The 10,855-nt window shown below is 41.0% G+C and overlaps 5 protein-coding genes across 5 annotated transcripts; 1 reads left to right on the plus strand and 4 right to left on the minus strand. All coding sequences in view use genetic code 12, as the record gives it.

Annotated features, from left to right (window-relative positions):
- Positions 1-151: 151 nt before the first annotated feature.
- PICST_61331 (putative steroid binding protein 2) lies at positions 152-736 on the plus strand (the record flags this gene model as incomplete). The annotated part of the gene is made up of 1 exon (XM_001385401.1): positions 152-736. The coding sequence occupies one exon, from the start codon at positions 152-154 to the stop codon at positions 734-736; it is 585 nt and encodes a 194-aa protein (XP_001385438.2).
- Positions 737-1,145: 409 nt separating this feature from the next.
- On the minus strand, positions 1,146-2,936 carry PICST_36608 (cystathionine gamma-synthase; the record flags this gene model as incomplete). Its single annotated transcript, XM_001385736.1, has 1 exon — positions 1,146-2,936. The coding sequence occupies one exon, from the start codon at positions 2,934-2,936 to the stop codon at positions 1,146-1,148; it is 1,791 nt and encodes a 596-aa protein (XP_001385773.2).
- Positions 2,937-3,244: 308 nt separating this feature from the next.
- Positions 3,245-7,028, minus strand: HMG1 (3-hydroxy-3-methyl-glutaryl coenzyme A reductase (HMG-CoA)). The gene is made up of 2 exons (XM_001385737.1): positions 6,954-7,028; positions 3,245-6,622 (listed from the first exon to the last, which is right to left on the minus strand). The coding sequence occupies exon 2, from the start codon at positions 6,614-6,616 to the stop codon at positions 3,473-3,475; it is 3,144 nt and encodes a 1,047-aa protein (XP_001385774.2). The 5' UTR covers positions 6,617-6,622; positions 6,954-7,028; the 3' UTR covers positions 3,245-3,472.
- A 729-nt stretch (positions 7,029-7,757) lies between these two features.
- On the minus strand, positions 7,758-9,129 carry PICST_78835 (FKBP-type Peptidylprolyl isomerase; the record flags this gene model as incomplete). Its single annotated transcript, XM_001385738.1, has 1 exon — positions 7,758-9,129. One exon carries the CDS (start codon positions 9,127-9,129, stop codon positions 7,834-7,836), a length of 1,296 nt encoding a protein of 431 aa, XP_001385775.1.
- A 427-nt stretch (positions 9,130-9,556) lies between these two features.
- On the minus strand, positions 9,557-10,576 carry PICST_36611 (60S ribosomal protein L6; the record flags this gene model as incomplete). Its single annotated transcript, XM_001385739.1, has 2 exons — positions 9,557-10,075; positions 10,565-10,576. The coding sequence occupies 2 exons, from the start codon at positions 10,574-10,576 to the stop codon at positions 9,557-9,559; spliced, it is 531 nt and encodes a 176-aa protein (XP_001385776.1).
- Positions 10,577-10,855: the final 279 nt, after the last annotated feature.

Consider the following 10,855-nt stretch of genomic DNA (forward strand, 5'->3'; position numbering starts at 1 on the left):
AGGTGTACTTGTATGATTTGGTAGGAAAATGTAGTTGCAAAAGACGATTTTGATATCATTGCCTGCATATCGTAAACAATTTTCAACTTGAGGTGTTCGAATATTTCTGATCTGACTCTACACTTTTCTTCTGTTTCTATAGCAAGATAAGATGGCCGGACCTAAACGAACTAATTCAGGTGCACGCGATGCGTTTACTCTTATAGATATAGTTCGCGTGGTAGGTGGTCTACTTTTTCTCAATGCGTTTTTCTCGTGGTGGTTTACCTCGACTTCGACATGGGGCTATAATGGAAAATGGATAAATACGCAATACTTGAAACATAGGTTGACAAATAACTATGTTAATCTCACTATAGATGAATTGGCATTGTACAATGGAAGTGATATGCTGTTGCCTATCTATATCGGTGTGAATGGATACGTGTATGATGTTACAGCTTCTCGTGGAATATATGGTCCCAAAGGCTCGTATTCGAAATTGAGCGGAAAGGACGCATCAAGATTGTATGTGACAGGATGTTTTATGAATCCTGAAGAGTACACCTATGATTTGCGTGGATTAAAAGAGGAAGAAGCAAAACAGGAACTCAGCGAATGGCAACAATTCTTCGAGGAACATCCCAAGTATTGGCTAGCAGGCTACGTTCAACGACCAGACCCTGTAGGAGAACCACCAGCTCCGTGTGAGCATATCAAGTTTCCAGGTCGCCGTACAAAGAATGCTGGCAATTAAAAAGTTAGCCGAAAAAGAATTTAACTTATAGAAAATAGAAATACTTTGGAGTAGTATTTTTTGTAGTAGTATCCTTATCTGCTTCTGAAAATGGCATAGGAATATGTTCACAGGGCAACTTTTGCGAACTTACAACGGTTTGATTATCTCTTGGAATGACTTTTTCAATAAATATCTCTTTTGAGTCGTCCCAAAGTTAACTCGTTTTTGACATTTGAAACTACCAAAAATGAAGACCCGATTTACTTACTTATTTGTAAAGTTGTTTGCAGCCGATATCGGTGTACTGCATCCAACACAATCTAGTTGCAAAATGTATTGGCCTACTAATTCTCAGAAGTTACAATATCAGATTTGTCGTAAATAATATATTATTGATTAAATGCATTAATATGTCACTATAATCTTCTCAGTCAGTTTTAGGCTCGGCGGCTGCGATGTCCAAACTCTTTTGCAAGACATCCAACAACTCGTCCGGATCCTCCAAACCAATACTGATTCTGATCAAGTTTCTATCCACATCCCACTTGGCAATTTCGTCAAGCTCTTGGTAATGGGCCAAGATAGCGTAAGGACAGGCTAACGTGAAATTGGTTCCCAAAGATGGACCCTTGTGTAAGTTAACCGCGTTGAAAAAAGCCACAGCCTGATGGGGTTCTTTGAAGAGGAAAGATATCAAACCACCATAACCACCAGTGGCAGTTTTGATTTCGTCGTAATATTGTTTGGATTCACTAATCTTTGGATAGTAGACCTTTGATATAAGCGGACTCTTCTGTAATAATTGCACAGTTAACCATGAAGTTCTATCGATCTTGGCGGATCTTTCAGCAAAATCACGAGAGTTTCTTTCCAACCATAAGGCATCCTGGGCCCAGAACAAATCTTCGTACTCTCTATTAAAATATTCCTTTAAGGCATGATACATTGGCGATGCTGGATTCAACACGAGAGACCCAGCCATGACGTTGGAATCTCCTGAAAAGACCTTGGTCAACGAAGAACATACCATATCTGCAAATGGCAAGACGTGGATGTTCAAGAAGTTACCAACTGTTTCATCGACCACAACGGCAAAATTGAACTTGTCAGCCAATTTTCTAATTCTCTTCAAATTAGGAGTTTTCAATAATGGATTTGAAGGACATTCGCAGAATAAAGCCATGATATCTAATTCTCCTGATTCTAATTCTGATTCAAGTGTATCCAAAGATTTGTCATCGCCAAGTCCCAAGAAATGGACACCAGGACCAAATTTCTTAAGAATGTTGAGAGTATCGACATAAGGGAAACCAAAGCACACAGATTTCTTTGGTTTTTTTGAAACATTAAGCAAAACATGGTGGGCGTAGAAAATGGAAGCCATACCAGACGGGAACAAGTAGACGTCAGTTTCACTTAGATTCTTACCTCTTCTAGCCTTCTCCATTTCTTCCTTTTGGTTGTGTGATTTGTCAACTTTACCGCAGATTCTTCTTCTCAATGCTATTTTTGCTTCTTTTGCAAATTTCAAGTCCAAAACTCTTCCAAACTTTTGTTCGATAAAAGTGTCGTGTTCTTTGATTTCTTCTTCGCTTACAGTAAAACTAGGGCTACGGATGCTAGCAGAAATCGAAGGTGACTTCCTTTGGATCAGCTGGACTTGAAGCTCCTGTTTCAAGTTGCTATTTGCAGCCCTAATTGACGGTCTTGGGCTAGGGCTAATAGATCTGCTTTCGCTTTCAAACAAGGCACGGGAAATATACTCTCCCATTCTGGAACTGATACCTTCACCAGAATGTTGCCAGTAGTTTTTGGCTAATGGAAAAACGTCAGCAGGGAAGAAAACAACCCCAATAGTAGCTTCTATCACAGTTGACCTTTCTTCTTCGTTCGCTGGTGCGGGTGTACTTAATTGTAACACTCTAACTACCAAGGACTTCTCGGACTTCTCTTTGATGAACTGTCTACATCTTTTTGCTACTTTATAAGATGGAAAGATCATACACCTTTCACCGTCTCTTCCGTACTTAGTCTCGATTTTCTTCGACAAAGATTGGATCACACTATGGATGAAAAATCTTGGATATCCCGAGTTCATCTTGCTTACAACCCAGTCTTCTCCCTCTTCATATCCCACAGTTGCCTCCCACGTAGGTAACGTAACTGAGACAGCATGGGGAATATTTGGGATGGGCATCCCGATCTCTTGTGAAGGCATTGTTTCTAATCTGTCGTATAATACTATTCCTGGCTGCTATGGTGCTTCATGAATGAAATCATCGTTTGTCAGAAATGAATAGCGAGGAAGCTTGAGTCACCGCGACATTGAACATTTTTCATGTCGTATTTTTCAATCGCGATCAGTGTCGCGATTTTGCACCCATGTCTAAAAATCTCTATTTTGACAAATCTTATTCAACTGCTGTCATTAAGATATATGTTGAGAAGTTAGTTAAACACTCTATGGCGGTATATCGTATTTGAAAAATCCTAAACGATCAACTTCCCAACTTGCTACATCTTTTTACGATATGTTGATATCTATTAATGCAAAAGAGGTATTATGAAATAAAGATATAAAGAAAACCTTGTATAAATAATGCAAACAACATAGCAAGCTAAATGATTTGGAGGATCCTCGCCTTGGGTTTTTCGTATTTAGTTTTCAAATTCTAATCCTTTTGGAAAGACGAATAGCGGTTTGAAGATAAGACCGAATATATTACATTATAGTTAATTTTTGATTTTCTCTTTTCAGGACTTGATGCAAGTGACAGCACCTTCCTTAAGACGCTTTAAATCATTTCCATTGGCAGCTCCGTTGGGTTTTGGAGCTTTGGTTTGTGCCTTGGCCGATCCATTGGCCGAACCGTTGGCAGCAGGAGCAGCAGGAGTGGCAGCAGCACCTTTACGGTTGTGTTGCATATGGGATTGAACCAAGTGGCCAGCAGCTAAAGCAGAACAAAGAGAAAGTTCAGCTGCCAACACGGCACATGCAACAATACGAGCTAATTGTCTGGCATTATCACCAGGATTAGTTGGGTGTGGGCCACGGACTCCTAACAAGTCAAGCATGGCACCTTGTGGCTCCAAGATAGTACCACCACCGATAGTGCCAACTTCGATAGAAGGCATAGAAACAGAAATCTGCAAATCATCTCCAACTCTCTTCATCAAGGTAATACAGTTGGAGGATTCGACATTTTGTGCTGGATCCTGACCACACGCCAAAAACACAGCTGTGACTAAATTGGCAGCATGAGCATTAAATCCACCAACTGAACCAGCCATGGCAGAACCAATCAAGTTCTTGGATATGTTCAATTCAACCAAAGCATCCACATCAGACTTAAGAACCTTCTTGACGACTTCAGATGGAATTCTGGCTTCAGCCACAATAGACTTACCTCTCCCTTCGATCCAGTTGATGGCAGCAGGCTTCTTGTCGGTACAGTAGTTACCAGAGACCGAGATAATCTCCATATCTTCCCATCCACACTCTTCAACCATGTACTTAAGGGAGTATTCCACACCCTTGGAGATCATGTTCATACCCATTGCATCACCAGTGGTGGTTCTGAAACGAATAAATAACAAATCACCAGCCATGGCAGTTTGAATATGTTGCAATCTCGCAAATCTGGAAGTAGAGTTGAAAGCCTTTTTGATAGTCAGTTGACCTTCTTCAGAATCAAGCCACAATTTAGCAGCTCCAGCTCTTGCCAAAGATGGAAACGAGACACATGGACCTCTGGTCATACCATCTCTGGTCAACACAGTCTGAACACCTCCACCAGCATTGATGGCTTTACAACCACGCATAGTAGAAGCAACCAAACAACCTTCAGTAGTGGCCATAGGAATATGATATGGCTTACCGTCGATAATCAAAGGTCCGGCTACACCTACTGGAATAGGCATGAATCCAATAACATTTTCACAACAGGCACCAAACACACGATCGTAATCATAGTGCTTGTATGGCAAACGACCGGAATCTAACGAAGGAACATTGGCTAACTTGGCAATAGCCTTTCTACGAACAGCAACAGCCCTAGTGTTATCTGCCAATTGCTTCTCTAAAGCATATAATGGTAATTTTCCAGAAACCACTAAGGACGATACTTCGTTATCATTCAAAGTCTTGACCTTTCCATCCTTCATGATTTCAATACATTCTTCCAATGGCAATTGCTTAGCAGGGACCTTGATTTCCAATTCTTCACTAGAAGAGTCTTCATACGACTCTTTGGTGTCAATTTTGGAAACTCTAGGGGCTTGCGCAGATGTCACAGTTTGAGTCTTGGACTTTTCGCTCAATTGTGGTCTAGAGAATTCTCTTTGTATGAGCTTTGTAGTGGCAGAAACCTGGTAACGAGATGCATTTAAGAAGTATGCGTTGACACTGATGGAAATAGCAAATCCGAACAAGAGGAACTTGGAAATGAGGTTGTCTCGTATGGCATAACTGATCTTTTCCAAAACTGACAAGACAAAGTCTTCAGTAAGAACTAGATATCCCAATGGCAAGTAGATTCTGGCGGGTAAGATGGTTACAATGGTACCCTTAGAACCAATGGTGATATACTTAGCAGTAGATTTAGTTAACTGTGGAGCAGTGTCCAACACAGAGAGTGTAGCATCTCCAGTTGAGTTATACAACCATGAGCTTCCTAACCAGAAAGCATGGAACCCCAAGAACCCAAGAATCATAGCTACCTTGAAAGAGACAATAGAAGAGTCATCTGAGGCAAAAAAGTTCTTTTCATTTGGGTGTTCGATATTGGAAGATTGAAGAGCCACGTCTTGAGCAATCAACGAGGAAATACCTTCTTCTTCAAGAGCTTCTTTCAAGTCTTCAGTACGACGAGCTCTGTTGATTTCGACTTTCAAAGCCAAGATAGCAGAAAAGAAGGTGTAGACCAAAACTAAGTCGATCGACAAGATCAAAGAACTCAAAATACAGAAGTTTCTCAATCCAGCCAAATGAGAGCCGTAAGAAGCACATGCAAGAAGAACTCCAATGACGGCTACATGGTCCCTCAACATACTAACGGTGTGGGATGAGATTACTCTAGCCACGATGGTTCTCACATCTTCTGAGGTATTGGATGCTGTCTGGACAGCAGAAGCAATAGAGACCTTGTGCTTGAACCCAATAATGGCTACCAAAAAGGGAATACCTTCTGAAATACTTATCAATGGAACCTTGGTATCCAATACCTTAGTGGTAACCACTAAGGCAAAGAGGAAAGCAAAAGTGGAAGAGATAATTGTTGAAAAGGCTAACCAGAACTTGGAGCCTACGAGTCTCATATCGACGAAAACCTTGATTAAAGTGTACCACATGGCAAGATAAGCGACGGTAATCAAGGTGATGTCGAAGTTTTCGGCATTCTGCATCAAGCTTCTGATTTTCAGAAGACTGGTACGGATATACTCATAATATTTCATAATTCTGTTGTTGTTTCTGGCTCTCCATGTAAGACCGTTGTAGGAGATCTTGTCGATAGACTGCAAGGCCGAGTCTACAACATCAGAATCAACAATGAGGACACGTTCGTTTTGCTGTAAGCCTTGGAACGTGTTTTCAACAGTTGGTATTTCACTGTGAAGAACTCTCTTGAATCTCAAAGGAACCACTGTGACATGATTAGCTTTTGGGTATTCCGAGGCATTGTCGATTTTGATCCAGTTCTTGTAATCCGCTCTGCCTGCCGGGTGGTAGTAGGAGGTCCCAATGTCTGTATCGCTGAAGTTCTCTGGAATATATTCGTCAACTACTGATAAGTAAGCAATCGATGCTAGCAATGAGGTGATGATGATGAAATGTATTGGGCGATGGGCCGAAGTCCTGGCCAAGGCGCTAGTGGCCCTGGTTATGAAGCCAAGAACCATTCTGAGCTAGAAGAGTTAGTAGAAATTCTATGGGACCATTGTATCAATGGTATGATTTCAGAATTTTCAGATACTGAAATCTCAGAATTTTTCAGACGAGAGTGCGAGAATGATAAATCGACGCGAACAAGTTCAAGACGAAAAACCGTGAAGCCAAAGTTGTCCTCCAGAGAAGTTTCTCGAGCATTGGTGTCGAGAGATTTTAAGGAGGCGAATTTTGGTGTCCTTCTAGTACTTTATTCTTATTCGTACCCAACCGCTCAAACGTATAGGTAGAAAAATTCTGGGACGAGTTACCGACAGAAGAAGTCGACGCTGCTCAGCGACAATTACATACCTAGTAGTATGGCAATCTCAATACTGGCTACAAACAATGTAGACACGAGCACGAGAGTATGTACAATAGAGTCACCTGGAGGTGGTTGTGTAAAAAGGCAGATGAGTATAAATGCGTTCGACAGGAATCTGCAAATCTTTTTTTTGATGATGGTTATACGACACATTTTTTTTTGGTCGTATAAACAGAGAATCAGACGCGATAGGCAAGCCTCGCGAAAGAGCCATAATAGCCAGAGCTTAGCACTGAGTTTCCAACAGGCTCAACTGAGTCACAGACCACCGAGTACGACCGTATAGACTTATGTACTCTACTGCCACAAGTGTGACTGACCAATGGCTGTCGTTTGGATTACTCATAGGCTGTGGCGGTATCCACGGTTCGACTTGTCTAGGATGGCTTGACACGTCTATTTTGTGGTAGCGCGGCCTAATTTGAAGATATATAGGGAGATTCCTGGACCAGGATCAACTGTTGGCATATTATTTGCATGTTTTAGAGCATATGCTAAAAGTCTATTCTTCACGCTGTAGCCATCACTCATATGCTCTAAGGTGTATACTCCCCGTTTATGTTATAGGCTCAATTGGATACGCTGTTCACTTAGTGTGTAATTGTGCTTAGTGTATAATTGCTTTTACTTTCACTCTAAGCCATTTGCACTGTGCCCAAGGCCACCACACTGCTTGGTATGCCTGAAGTATAAAAGTTGGTATATAGTCAATAACTAGCGAACTACTTTGAATCCCTGGGAGCAGCTTTTATTGAGCGTGATTATTCTATTGTTTACATTACATACCCTGTGATGGCTAGCCTATATTTTCACTCTAATTTATCTACATGCTTACCACGTACATGTTCATTTTCTATAGTCAATGACTTATTTTAAGGAAACCAACTTGATGTCAAAAGTCAATTCGGAGTTGGCTGGGATGCCTGGCAAGGCTTGCGAGCCGTAACCCATCTTGGCTGGGATTACAACTCTTCTTTCACCACCGACAGCCATACCAGCAACACCCAAATCGAAACCCTTGATACATTCACCCTTACCCAAGCCGAAAGCAAATGGCTTACCAGTAGTGTTCTTGTCAAAGACCTTACCGTTCTTCAATTTTCCGACGTATCTGATGCCAACTCTGTTACCAGACTTAGCAGTTGGACCAGTACCGACCTTTCTGTCTTCGGTGACAACACCTCCCAACAAGGTCTTGGTAGGGAACTTCTTGCCGTCCTTGGCAGCTTCCTTGGCAGCTTCTTTGGCTTCCTTAGCGGCTTCATCCTTCTTAGCTTTGGCTTCTTCCTTCTTTGCCTTTGCCTTTTCCTTCTTTTCCTTTTTCTTGTCAACCAAAGTAGAGCCAGTAGGACCCTGTTCCAATTCCTTTGTGAATTGAACAGACTTCTTTTCTTCCTTCTTGGATTTCTTGGCCGACTTGGTTTCAGATTCTTCGGCGGCTCTCTTTTTCGTTCCCTTGGCTTCTTCTTCTTCAACCAACTCTTCAATCTTACTTTCGATGTCAGATTCGTCTTCAAGGTCTTCCAAGTTGTAACCACCAACCAACTCGTCTTCTTCTGGACTCAAGTCATATTCGTCGTCATCGTAGTATTCATCGTCGTAGTCAGAGTCGTCGGAGTCTTCGTCTGCTGGATGTTCAACATAGTTACCAGTCAAGTGAATTGGGTACGAACCAGTGACTACAAAGTAGACTTCTTCATCAGGCGAGATGGTCAAGTCAATGGTTTGTTGGTATTGAACCTTTGGAGACAAAGTACACACAACAAATTCAGATACATCGTCTTCGTCATCTTCGTCGTCTTCGTCGTCTTCGTCTTCTTCTTCGTCTTCTTCTTCTTCTTCTTCCTTTTCGGCCCTCTTAGTCTTCTTGGACTTCTTGGACTTTTTGTCTTCTTCCTTTTCTTCTTCTTCTTCGTCTTCGTCTTCGTCTAATTCATCTTCTTCATCTTCGTCTTCGAAATCGTCTTCTTCATCGTCAATGAAAGGATTCGATCTCTTCAACAATCTCAAGGTGGAAGGCTCTTCCTTGTCGTCGACAGCTTCTGGGTCAACAGCAGCCAAAGTCAATCTGATGGTGACTGGATATTCATCCTCGATAGCAGGGACTGGGAAGAATGGCTTAACGGCCAAGTTGTAGGTCGAAATAGGAATCAAACTGGCCATCTTTCTATTGTGAATTGGTACTACTGGTGAAATTGCAAGAACAGTAGATAAGTGACAGAGTCCAACTATATATATGCTGTGATGAGATGAGGCAGGCTGGAATTTTTTTCACTGCGTGGGTCACGTGTGGTGTAATATAGAGACTTTCTGGTATCTGTACTCCAATATCTGATAATCCATATGATAACCTATACGATTAGCTATGCTATTCGAACTTGCTATATATAACTTTTACTGTACCTACGTCAAGTTAATCGTATGAAATGTATTAAATATACAAAGAGAAAAATTTACACCAATAAAGTCTCATAACTGCAAGAAAAAGAGCTAATTAATAAATAGTATTATTCCTATTATGACTGACATACTATTAACATTAAGAAGTTTTTTTGGAAACGGAACGTATTAATTCGTTTTCTTCAGTTACTTAGAACTTCAATAAGTGTGGACGGTCACCGTTCTTCAAGGAGAAAGAAGCGGATAAGTATTGCTTTAATAATGGGGTCTTCTTGATTTCAGCTAACAAAGCAGCGTCAACAGACTTTTGGTCGGCGACTCTTTCAGCCTTGATTTCTTTCTTTGGTTGAGCTTCGTTGAACAAGTCAGCTTCGGACTTCTTGGATCTTGGGGTCTTTTCTCTGGCAAAGTATTCGACGTTGAACTTAGAAACGTCAACACCTTCGACGGAAACCTGGGTGGAAGTAGCAATGACGTAACGAGCGTTGACTCTTCTCAATGGAACACCATTGATCTTGAATGGACCGGAAACCAACAAGGTGTTGTCTTCCAAGTTCTTCAAGTAGACGACTCTCTTACCTCTGAATCTACCGGCCAACAAAATCAAGACGGTACCTGGAACTAACGAGGCACGCAACTTTTGTGGACGAGCAGTCTTTCTGGTTTGCTTTGGAGCTGGAACGTCTTCCGATTGGTACCACTTTGGAGCCTATAAAAATGTTAGTAATTGTTCTTCGTGATTAATATTTGGCTATTTGAGAATCTACTGGTGATTGGCATGGATCGAAAGTTATTGAAAATCTTTTTGGAGCGAATAAATAAGTGTCCTTTTATTCTAGTAGCTGCAGTTTTATATCTTTCAATCGAGAAGATTAATATATTAGTCCTCTTCGAGATAATGAATCTGAAAATTTTTCAACTCGGTTTGCTACAGTCAAAAGATTTGTGAATAGAGACAACTTTCTCAAAAGCACTGGGATATTCTTGGTAGATAAGTCTTGATGCAATATGGAGTTGTTCTGATGTTGTTTGCTCTGACATTCGTGTCTTACTTTTATTCGATACAAGAATCTTCAACTGGGTTTTTCATCTTCAATAATCCACTTCCAGATGTCTGTTTTCAATCAAACCAACGATGCGTGGATAACACCAGTAGTCTGTATCCCTTCTATAGCCTTCTGATATACTTATAACATACAATTTGGCTCATTTTGATCTAGCTGTTTGGTGATAGGTATGAAAAGATGGTAGATTGTAAAAAATACTCTACAAATTTTTTTGATACTATTTTTCGCTGTAAGAGATTTTTGGAAGAGTGAGAATGAGAAATTAAAGGGTGTGCACACAGCGACGAGGTCTGTCACTCAGTTTTTCACTACCTACCAGCAAGTTAATATGAGGATGAGTGCACATAGTGCGTGAGACCCAGAAAACCAAATTCACGTGTAGACAAAAAGCAGTCACAATTTGCTTTCAGTCATGTGATGCA

Source organism: Scheffersomyces stipitis, chromosome 6, assembly GCF_000209165.1.
Source record: "Scheffersomyces stipitis CBS 6054 chromosome 6, complete sequence".
Lineage (NCBI taxonomy): Eukaryota > Fungi > Ascomycota > Pichiomycetes > Serinales > Debaryomycetaceae > Scheffersomyces > Scheffersomyces stipitis.